The sequence below is a fragment of the Nematolebias whitei genome, chromosome 3, assembly GCF_014905685.2.
Source record: "Nematolebias whitei isolate Nwh7 chromosome 3, NemWhi1, whole genome shotgun sequence".
Classification (NCBI taxonomy): domain Eukaryota; kingdom Metazoa; phylum Chordata; class Actinopteri; order Cyprinodontiformes; family Rivulidae; genus Nematolebias; species Nematolebias whitei.
The window spans coordinates 12,678,456-12,690,478 of NC_056500.1; the positions used below are offsets into that span (position 1 = coordinate 12,678,456).

The 12,023-nt window shown below is 38.7% G+C and overlaps 1 protein-coding gene across 1 annotated transcript in view; it reads left to right on the forward strand.

Moving 5' to 3' along the window:
• dock7 (dedicator of cytokinesis 7) overlaps positions 1 to 12,023 on the forward strand; it is a 55,068-nt gene that overhangs the window by 18,854 nt on the left and 24,191 nt on the right. Inside the window, exons 15-24 of the mRNA XM_037698007.1 lie at positions 410 to 527; positions 736 to 806; positions 5,447 to 5,585; positions 5,753 to 5,854; positions 6,003 to 6,089; positions 7,807 to 8,038; positions 8,159 to 8,323; positions 8,540 to 8,560; positions 8,813 to 8,982; positions 10,019 to 10,108. Of these exons, the coding sequence (XP_037553935.1) occupies positions 410 to 527; positions 736 to 806; positions 5,447 to 5,585; positions 5,753 to 5,854; positions 6,003 to 6,089; positions 7,807 to 8,038; positions 8,159 to 8,323; positions 8,540 to 8,560; positions 8,813 to 8,982; positions 10,019 to 10,108 (1,195 nt within the window). The remainder of the gene's footprint in view (positions 1 to 409; positions 528 to 735; positions 807 to 5,446; positions 5,586 to 5,752; positions 5,855 to 6,002; positions 6,090 to 7,806; positions 8,039 to 8,158; positions 8,324 to 8,539; positions 8,561 to 8,812; positions 8,983 to 10,018; positions 10,109 to 12,023) is intronic.

Sequence of the window (12,023 nt, forward strand, 5' to 3'; positions counted from 1 at the left end):
GGGCCAAGCCTCCTGCAGTCACCAGTCAGAGCTGGTTTACCTAATGTGGACTTTCCCTGATCAATTCATAAAATCTGATGCAACTTGGTCAGGTAACTAGGTCAAGCACTCTCAAAGACATTTATTATAAAAATATTGTTAAAGGCCATAGAATCTGTCGCCTAGTAGAAAAATAAATATTAGTTGCCATTAAGGTATCTTGTGCTTTATTTGTCCTTTATTGCACTTTTGTGTATTTGATCTACTAGACCTGCTTTAGTGGAGGAAGTGTGGATTTTTTTTTTTCAAATTTACATAACAGAATGCACATATTACAATAAATTATACATTCTGCGTTAATTTGTATTGAAAAATGTCCATACACTGTGATATATTTTCTAACCAGTCGAGTTTAAATATTGTCTTTCAGGAATCTGCTGTATGTGAACCCCCAGAGTCTTAACTTCGCCAACCGCCAAGGTTCTGCACGCAACATCACAGTCAAAGTGCAATTTATGAATGGAGAAGATCCCAACAACGCAATGCAGGTGGGCGCCATTACCTCACACAATACATGCCAGTCAAGGCGGTCATTGTGCATGTGTAATAGCTGGCATTATTGCCTGATTTGGGCTTTTGCCATTTTATGATTTTGGACAGTAATTGAAATGTGCAGTACTAATTTGCACTGGTCTGCAGAACTTTTTACATGTTAGGTGAGGGTAGTTGTAACTTAATTTATTTTATATTATTCAGGTTATTTTTGGGAAGTCAAGCTGTGCTGATTTCTATAAAGAGGCCTACACTGCAGTGGTATACCACAACAGGTGAGTGTTTTAGCTTTTTTTAGGTTAAGATAAAAAGCCAACTGTAGAAACAATCCTTTGTTGCTAATTGTCCTAATTGGCTTTTGGTTTAACTGACACTGAAATTCAGTCAGGTAAAAGAAGTAAAATAGTTTTCATTTCAGGGTGATTTTTTGGGGTTTTAATAGATTGTTTGAAAATCTGGAAAGTTTCCATCACAGTGGTTGTTTCTGAACCAGCGGCCCAATTTTGGCTCAGTAGCCCAATTTATTTTTCCACAGTCTTACAAATTGCTCATGGTGTTGTTCCTCTTTCAGGATATTTCTTGTTTAGTTTCAAAACTAATTGTTTCCATGAGAACTGAGGGCCCTGCTATGACCTCTTTTAAACTGTTTTTGGTCAATTCTAGTGGTTTTGTTCATGTGCCTTTTATAGATGTGGCTTGTTTATTTCTGTGTCAGCCTGCAGGGAATGTCTCCTCTGGGATTTGAAAGAATTTACCAGGAATAAATTATAGCTTGTTATGTAATTTGATTCTTTTTTTTTTTATCCGTTTGGTAACTTAAATAATTCTTTCGCTGTCTTGAGCTAACTATTTTTAAGTTATAAACAAATAAATGAAAGTGAAATATGTGCTCATCTAATTTACTTTTGCTTGTACAAACCGGATTCCAAAAACGTTGGGACACTAACCAAATTGTGAATAAAAACTGAATGCAATGATGTGGAGATGGCAAATGTCAATATTTTATTCGTAATATAACATAGATGACAGATCAAAAGTTTAATCTGAGTAAATGTAACATTTTAAAAGGAAAAATATGTTGATTCAAAATTTCACAGTGTCAACAAATCACAAAAAATGTCAATGTCAATGTCAATGTCAATTTATTTATATAGCACATAAAAACAACAAAAGCTGACCAAAGTGCTTTACAGTTAAGACAGATTAAAATAAAATAAAAAAGAGTAAAACTGCATCTAGTGCCACTCAAAAACATAAGTTAACAGTAAAAACACAACAACAATAAAATCAGCTCAACTTGTTCTCAGACTCTGCGTGGATGAAATGCCAAGGAATACAGATGAGTCTTGAGCAAAGATTTAAAAGTCTCAACAGTCTGAGCGGTCTTTAAATTCTCAGGTAAACTGTTCCACAGTTTTGGAGCAGCAACCGCAAAAGCCCGATCACCTCTGGATTTCAGTTTGGATCTGGGGACATCTAAGAGGAACTGGTTGGTAGACCGGAGTGCTCTTACTGGAGTGTAAATGTTAATGAGATCACATAAATATGACGGGGCCAGACCTTTTAAGACTTTAAAAACAAGCAATAAAATCTTAAAATCAATTCGGAAGTGGACAGGAAGCCAGTGGAGAGAAGCCAGGACAGGGGTTATGTGTTCATGTTTTTTAGTTGCTGTTAAAAGACGGGCTGCTGCGTTCTGGACACATTGTAAACGATGCAAAGATGATTTGTCTAAACCAACATACAATGAATTACAATAGTCCAAACGAGATGTGATAAAAGCGTGAATCACCTTTTCAAGGTCTCTGAAAGGGAGACAAGACTTCACCTTGGCAATGAGTCTTAGCTGGAAGAAACTGGATTTCACAACTGTATTTATCTGTTTATCAAATTTAAAAGCACTGTCAAAAATAACTCCCAGATTCCTGACATTGGAGTTGCTGTATGAAGCCAAGGGGCCAAGCACATTAAGGGTATTACATTTACCAAAGCTGATGACTTCCGTTTTATTTTCATTTAGATTCAGAAAATTTAGTTTTAACCAGACTTTAATGTCATTTAGACAGTTCAAGAGTGGATCCAGTGAAGTGACCCTGTCTGACTCAATCGGAAGATATAACTGAGTATCATCAGCAAAGCAGTGAAAAGGGATGTTGTGTTTTTTTAAAATGGACCCCAAAGGCAACATGTAAAGATTAAAAAGCAATGGACCTAAAATAGACCCTTGAGGGACCCCACAGATCAGAGGAGCTGGAGATGAAGAGCATTTCCCTAAATGAACAGAAAAACTCCTGTCAGTCAGGTAGGATCTAAACCAGGATAGAACTGTGCCTTTGATACCAACCACCTGCTCCAGTCGTGACAACAAGATGTTGTGGTCCACAGTATCAAAGGCAGCAGAAAGGTCTAAAAGCACTAAAACAGCAGAGCTTCCTGCATCAACAGTTAAAAGAAGGTCATTAAAAACTCTTAAAAGGGCTGTCTCTGTGCTGTGGCCTGATTTAAAACCTGACTGGAATTTTTCACCAATGCTGTTGGCAGTTAAAAACCTCTTAAGTTGATTAAAAACAACTTTCTCCAAAATTTTCGACAGAAAAGGCAGTTGGGACAAGTAGCAATAAGTGGCTGGAAAAAGGAAATTGAGCATATAACGAACAGCTGGAAGACCAATTAACCCTAATTAGGTCAATTGACAACATGATTGGGTATAAAAAGAGCTTCTCAGAGTGTCAGTGTCTCTCAGAAGCCAAGATGGTAAGAGGATCACCAATTCCACCATTGTTGCGCAGAAAGATAGTGCAGCAATACCAGAATGGTGTTACCCAGCGTAAAATAGCAAAGACTTTTAAGTTATCATCATCAACCGTGCATAACATCATCAAAAGATTCAGAGAATCTGGAACAATTGCTGTGCGTAAGGGTCAAGGCCGTAAAACTCTACTGGATGCTCGTGATCTCCGGGCCCTTAAACGTCACTGCACCTCAAACAGGAATGCCACTGTCAAGGAAATAACAGAATGGGCTCAGGAATACTTCCAGAAAGCATTGTCAGTGAACACAATCCACCGTGCCATCCGCCGTTGCCAGCTGAAACTCTACAGTGCAAAGAGGAAGCCATTTCTAAGCAAGCTCCACAAGCTCAGATGTTTGTACTGGGCCAGGGGTCATTTAAAATGGAGTGTGGCAAAATGGAAGACTGTTCTGTGGTCAGATGAGTCACGATTTGAAGTTCTTTATGGAACACTGGGACGCCACGTCATCCGGACCAGAGAGGACAAGGATAGCCCAAGTTGTTATCAACGCTCCGTTCAGAAGCCTGCATCACTGATGGTATGGGGTTGCATGAGCGCTTGTGGCATGGGCAGCTTGCATGTCTGGAAAGGCACCATTAATGCAGAGAACTATGTTCAGGTTCTAGAACAACATATGCTCCCATCTAGACGTCATCTCTTTCAGGGAAGACCCTGCATTTTTCAACACGATAATGCCAGACCACATTCTGCAGAAATCACAACATCATGGCTACACAGGAGAAGGATCCGGGTACTGAAATGGCCAGCCTGCAGTCCAGATCTTTCACCTATAGAGAACATTTGGCGCATCATAAAGAGGAAGGTGCGACAAAGAAGGCCCAAGACGATTGAACAGTTAGAGGCCTGTATTAGACATGAATTTTGACCAGCACAAGCAAAAGAGAGCACATTACACCTGTTTTGGCCTCCCTACACTGGCTTCCGGTTCACCTTCGAATCAAATTCAGAATACTCTTGTATGTCTATAAATCACTAAACAGCTCTGCCCCCTCCTATCTTACTGATCTGCTCCAGCCGTATGTCCCACCACGTTCTCTCAGATCAGCAGACCAGTTGCTCCTAACAGTCCCAGGAACCCGTCTCAAGTGCAGAGGTGACAGGGCCTTCTCTGTAGCAGGCCCAAGTCTTTGGAATGAGTTACCTCTGCTCGTTAGACAGGCCCCCTCCCTCACAGCTTTTAAATCTCGCTTAAAAACACACTTTTATTCCCTGGCTTTCAGCACTGTGTGATCTGTGCTGAGTCTGTGTGCATCACACTGTGTTGGTCATGTTGCGGTTGTTTTTGTTATCCATTATTGTTTTTGTTGGTTTCTACTTTTTGGTGTCCTGTTATGTAATCTGTTGCTGTGTGCTTGTTCTGTTTGTCCCTGTAAAGCACTTTGGTGTGCTTTGTCACTGTTTAAAGTGCTTTATAAATAAATTGGTATGGTAAATTGGTATGGTATGGGAGAGCATTCCTATTTCTAAACTTGAGAAACTGGTCTCCTCTGTCCCCAGACGTCTGTTGAGTGTTGTAAGAAGAAGGGGATGCCACACAGTGGTAAAAATGGACTTGTCCCAACTTTTTGGGGATTTGTTGATGCCATGAAATTTGGAAACAACAGATTTTTCCCTTAAAATGATACATTCTCTCAGTTTAAACTTTTGATCTGTGATTTGTGTTCTATTCTGAATAAAATATTAGATGTTGGCTCCTCCACATCATTGCATTCAGTTTTTATTCACAATTTGTTTAGTGTCCCAACTTTTTTGGAATCCAGTTTGTATATACCCTGTTTGGCCATCTAATTTAAACCTTATTATCATTTATTTATAATAAATGGCACCTTTTTGAGGGAGAAACAAGGAGGAGGCTGTGAATATTTTTGACCCACTTGTCTTTTTTCAGTAACAAACTTTGCAGACCAGAAAGCTGTTGGTTGTATTGATCCATATTAAGGCGTTTATTGCACAAATCCTAACCTGTTGTCAATGCTGTGTCAGGGAAAGTGGATATTCTCTATCTCTGATTTATTTATTTAATTTTGTTTGGGTTTGTTTTATGCATAATGGTAATCACATCACATTTAGAAGTTCTTACATGGTGTTTCTAATTGCTGCAGATCCCCTGACTTTCATGACGAGATCAAGATCAAGCTGCCTGCCTCTCTGTCAGACCACCACCACATTCTCTTCACATTTTACCACGTCAGCTGCCAGCAGAAGCAGAACACACCACTGGAGACCCCTGTGGGATACACGGTACACAAAAAAGCATGATAATACAGTCCCCCGTTCTCTGTTTGTATTTGTGTTCTCTCTAGTTCTGACAAAAGCATAAATTTAAGGTACTCATATCAACAGAAAGTTATAACCCATATGTTTGGTCTTTAATTTGTTTTTCATTAATTGTGTTTTTTCTTCTGTAGTGGATTCCGATGTTGCAGAATGGACGTCTGCGAACAGGACACTTCTGTCTGCCCGTGTCTCTTGAGAAGCCGCCTCAATCGTACTCCGTTCTCTCCCCAGATGTAAGAACTTTTCCTTTCAACCAGCTTTCACACATGGTCCCAATAAGCAGATCAAACATCTTGTCTGGACTCTTTACTGTCCCTGTTTGTTTCTATTTGACTAGTGAAGTACAGATTTGACTTCTTTTTTTTGTTGTTGGTATTTTAGGTTCCTCTACCAGGAATGAAGTGGGTAGACAACCATCGAGGTGTTTTCAACGTGGAACTGGTGGCTGTTTCAACCATCCACACTCAGGTACCGTATTTTCCACCGTACAACTCACACCACTCTATAAGTCGCATCAATCCAAATATGTCTAATAAAGTGGAAAAATCCATAAATATGTCGCTCTGCTGCATAAGTTGCATCTATTATGCGTCACTTCTGACGCGTTGCGTTTTTTACATGTCACTGCTGGCAACCTGGAAATGTGAGCCGGTGTTGTGCCAAAAATCGATTGGCTGCCAAATGGCAGCCACGGGAGTGTGCACGGAAGGACTTTAACAATAATTTAACAAGATTAACACTTAAAAACGTTTATTTGTTTTCTCGAAATTATACCAAAGGTGTGTCTCAGTTTAACTTTTCCTTAATAAATGCACTTTGATGGTCAAGTCAGCTGTATTTCAAAAGCCGATACGCGGAAGTGGGAGCGTGCACAGGAGGACACACTGTGCATGTCTTCAAAATTTAAGTAGATAACCACCTAAAAACAATTATTTGTTAGGTCGACTTTATAGTAAAGGTGTGTCTCAGTTGAACCTTTACTTAATAAATGCACTTCAATGATCAAATTAGCTGCATTTCGTCGGGGCGGCGCAGCGAAATGAAGCTAATTTGACGGTTGCTGCAGGCGAGCTGGACGAAGGTGGCAGTAGCCACTTTTATCTATTACATGACACAATGACATGCCATATAACTCGAGTGCTCTCTAACGGCTTAAAATGGTAGTGTTCAATGTTTTCAGTCAGAGTGAATGAAAACGGTCATATCTCAGCCAAAAATTGGTTTATAAATATGGGGAAAAAATCAGAAATAAGTTGCTTTGGCGTATAAGTCACAGGGCATGCAAATTATGCAAAAAAACGCGACTTATAGGCCAAAAAATATGGTAATATTATTCCAAGAAGCTTCTTCACAATGCTTTACCGTGTTTTATGTCAAAACTTTCTACGGCTTATGCTCTCTTGTTATCATGCGTATACATTTCAGTAAAAATCAGCCTTAATTTCTAAAACTAAATTTCTCAAAGTTAATAAAAATTGTTACATTTTTAATGCTTGTTGCCAATGAGTATCCTGCAGAATCATCATATTCATGGTAATTTAGTAGTAGTAGTAATTTTTATAAAAGTTGAGAGAAATAGTCAAGTTTATTCACTTTAAAGCAGTAAGTTCCTCTCAGCTATAGTTCGTTAGTGGGTGAATCGTACCTTGTCGGTAATTTTCTGAGCTCTACTCCATCTCTGTTTTGGCCTCTGTGTGGAGGACTTGACTGTGGGTCCTAGGAGCCTAACTGGGACTAATGTGCTCATAAATCACTGTTCTTGAGACAGATTAGATTTACTGGATTCTCCTGTGTTCTTGTGGTAATGTTCGTTTTGCGGTCTTTACTCAGTGAGCCAACCTGCCAACTTGGAGACGAGTACAGATGAGCGGGTCGAACATTCGTTTATGCTTTTTGAGTTCTTTCTCACTTTTCTTTTTCACTTTTCTCCAACTTTAACAAATTTGTGTTTTATTTAAGTTTGGTTTCTCTAACTTTCGTGTTTTTTTTTCTTCATTTATTTTGTTCATGCATACCTTTACATATAAATTTGTCCTATTTATATATATATATATATATATATATATATATATATATATATATATATATTTTTTTTTTTTTTTTTTTTTTTTTTTATTTATTTATTTATTTATTTATTTTTATTTTTTCTTTCTTCCCTTTTGTTCAAATATATCTCTCTTTTTAGGACCAGTACTTGGATAAGTTCTTTGCCCTGGTACATGCTCTGGACGAGCACGTGTTTCCTGTCAGGATAGGAGACATGCGGATCATGGAGAACAACCTGGAGGCCGAGCTCAAGTCCAGCATTGCGGCGCTCACCTCGGCCCAGCTTGAGCCGGTGGTTCGATTCCTTCATCTTTTACTCGACAAGTTGGTCCTGCTTGTAGTTCGGCCACCGGTCATTGCTGGACAGATCGGTAAGATTTTTGATTGCATTAACTCAAAATGAGAGAGGACAGTGAACCTGATATTTGGAGCATCCGTGTGTCGTGCACTCAATAGTTGCACATCATAATTTCCTTGTCTGTGTGTTTTAGTGAATCTTGGTCAAGCATCCTTCGAGGTCATGGCTTCGGTTGTGAACCGGCTTCATAAATACCTGGACACCAGCCAAGATATGCACGGCCGCAACAGCCTGCTGTCTTCTTACATTCACTATATTTTCCGCTTGCCCAGCACCGACCCCAACTCACCATCACCAGGTATAACACCAAGAATACCAATAATGTTCCACAGTTCTTCATTCTTCTTCTGCCTTTTTTTTGTCTTTACCTTTTCTGTTAATTGCATCCATTTCCCAGCTCACTCTCACTGCTTGTCTGTTACTACACCAGTCTGCCATATTTTTTTCCATTTTTATTTTAACTTTTGCCTGTTTTCCTCTCGTATTCATTTGATCTTATGCCTGCCCAACACAGACCCCAACTCATCCCTAACAGGTACATATGTCCCACTACATTACATTATACTCTGCATTTTTTAATGTAAATTACAGCTGTCTCTTCAGATAAGACAGATCATTTCATGTTTGGCTTTGGTTTACTACGGTAATTCAAAACCTTCCAGTGCAGTAAACGTTGATGAATAACTGGTTTTGACGCTGCAGACTCGCAACTAAATAGTTAGGTAGAGTGGTACAAACCTCGACACCCCAAGTAACTCATCCATTTTGTCTTTGTTTGTTGTCCCAGGTCCTGGAGGGTTGGGAGGTTCAGTTCACTACGCCACCATGGCTCGCTCAGCTGTTCGACCTGCGAGCCTCAACCTCAGTCGCTCCCGCAGCCTTAGTAACAGTAACCCAGACATTTCCGGTACGCCCACGTCTCCTGACGATGAAGTTCGTTCCATCATTGGCAGCAAGGTAAGATGGTCAAAGAAAAGTATTTTTTCATGTCAGTACTATGAGGCTAGCACATTTTGAGGGGAAACAAGAGGCACCCACACTCAAAAATGTTACATGTGGACAAAACCAGCAACAAATACATTCTTTATGGCTATCTAACCCTAGCCATTATTTGGCTTGTCCACAACACAAGTAGGTGTCAGATACCAAAGATAACTATTCACCGTTGATGTGATCAAGCAACTCTTATTGATCTGTGAAGTATTTTAGTCTAATTGGAAAAAAGGTACTTAAAAATGTATTATTCTTGACCTACATAAAATAAAACCCTCCATGTTCTCCATGATCTAAACAAGTGTTTATCAACATGTGAACTGTATAGCCAGTGCGTCAACACGAGCCTGAACATCTTATCGTTGTAACCTCTAACATGAACCTGTCACTCACAGAGGCACAAACAATGCTCAATGTGTGCATTTTATAAAAGACATACGCATTTCCTTATAGAAAAGCGGTGAAAAGAAATACGGGCAAAGTGTCCTTTTTTTGGGAATAACATGAGCATAAGCTCATTTTATGGTTTGTTTTTATTTCATTTATCTGTTGTGATATATTTTTGTCTTGTATAATTTGTGATTTCCCCCTTAAAATTATTGTTTGATTCAGAAAGCACATGAGCAGTGAGTGAATGATGTGATGTGTCTTTCTAATGGCCTTGCTTTACTTGTAACTATTTTATGATGGATGCAGCCCCATTCCTGTAATTGTTCCCCTTTCTGCTAATGCTTAACTAAACCTTTCTTTTCTTGTCTCCTAAAGAGGGGGATTTTTTACATACAGTGGAAAAGGAATAGAGAGAGTTTAAGAACTGTGTGGTGATAATTTTAATTTTAATTTACTGACAGATAATGTTTTTGGGGCATGGCATTTCCTAGCATTCATGACTTTTGAACCTCTTTAACTTGTCATTATTCCTTCCCTCCTTACCCCAATGCTGCTCGCTTGTTCCCTTGCTTCCTGCCTGCCTTGTGTCCTTTGATCTTGGCACCCCTAGGGCTTAGACCGCTCCAACTCGTGGGTGCACACCATGGGCTGTAGTGCCCCCTGGGGATCCAGCCCTGGGTCCGCTCCAGAAACCCTGCAGGTGGTTTAATGAATCCCCGTTCTCCATTTTGCCTCACAACAAAAATAACCCTATTCACACTAAACGGATTCTGAAATATTTGGAGTTTTGGTTTATTAGGTTATGTTTGTTAGACACATTCATATGAATATAATTGGATAATTTCCCATCAACTCAAAAAGTTTAAAGCTTTCTTTCTTTATTTTGTAATGTTCATATGTCAGTTTTGCATACTCAACCTATTACCTATTTTTACAATGTTTTTAAGCTACATACCTGCCACTACTATTGGAACATAAAGACCAAAACCTCAGAATATTACAGTTTTCCTTTAAAATTTATATCACAATTGTCACAAAAATCTACTTATGGGAATCACAGCCGCCTCCATGACCACTCATGTTATCATATTAGGTGTCGTTCTCACATTGGCATTAACAGTGTTCTTAGTGATTTAATTATAAGTGAACAGCCCTCAGTACAGAAGTGGATGAGAATGAGGTGGTTTGGGGAGCTTAAGACACATTATTTTAAAAGTGTGATCATAAAAAGCCCAACCAACCTGCTTCCATCAAATCAACATAATATATTTTGCAGAGTCATGCATCAGGTTCTGTACTAATAAAATAATAATAATAATAATAATAAAAAAACACTTAAAATTGGCAGACTTTGTTAATCGTTTGTCATAAATCAAATTAAGTAGTACTTAGCTATAATGCTCCAGAATTATAAAATTAAAAACCTGCAGGACTCTGGCTCTTTATAAAGCTGGGAAGTTAGATATGATCACAAAACGCCATTTTTAACCCAAATAGAGACTGATTTTTTAAATTTTAATATCATGTGTGAATTTAGACAATTAGATCTGTGCACTTGTGATTGGATCAGATGGGACACTTATTAATGCCAGGCATGAAAAGTCTTCAGATTTCTATGCTCTTTCCTTATTACATCTAACATCTCTCTTTTTCTCAGTACTTGCATGAAAAGTCGTGCAGATCTAGGTACTGTAAAATTAGTTTTGCATTGAGAGCATTATCCATGGCTTGATTTCCTATTGGTAGTCTCATTTACGTCGTCTCTCTCCATTGTATATTTCAGTACAATGGTATGCAATCATATATTCTTAGAGTACAGTAGCCCCTCGTTTTTCGCGGGGATTCCCATTCTCAGTTCCCTCGCGTTAAATGAAAAACCACGAAGTAGGAATAGTAGTACAAGTTAGGCCTGTCACGATAACAAATTTTGCTGGGCGATTAATTGTCTCAGAAATTCTTGCAAAAAACGATAATATTGTTTGAAATTTGACAATAATTAGTAATTGTCAAATTGAAGAATAAATGGTGGTTAATTTTTGTGTGTAGTGCCTTTTTTTGACCACTAGATGGCAGTATAAGATTGTTTGAACCGAAGGATAGCTAGTGAGGGAGCAAGCAGCTTGTCTCTAAGAAATATGGGAAGGAGGCCCCTTGACGTGACATGGGCTGTCTCGTTCCTATTTTTCGGTTCTCAAAATGGTGGACGCTCGGTGTGGTTTGAGCTTTTTAGCATAGCATTTGTCATACAAAGCTTTTAAAAAGAAATTTTAAAAAATAAGTAAAAAAGTTCTCAGCTTCTTTTTTTTTTTTTTTAAAGAAAAACGACATTTTACATGAAGTCACGGGTTTCAACTGTAAATTTTGGAGCTTCGACAAGGCGGAGGTTTTTTCCCCGAGGTCAGCCTGTTAGCTTAGCTTCTCAGCTTAGCTGCTTTTAATGATCCAAAAACACAATTTTGGATGGTTTAAGGAGAAAAGAGAGAGAAAGGGAGGGGTCAGTGAAGAGCACTGGAGATGAGCTTTTTGTCATCCAGTGTCTTCAGTAGAAAGAGAGAGACACGAAGAAATGATAAAGCCGATAAATTAAAATGAGGTCGATAATTTTCATTTATCAT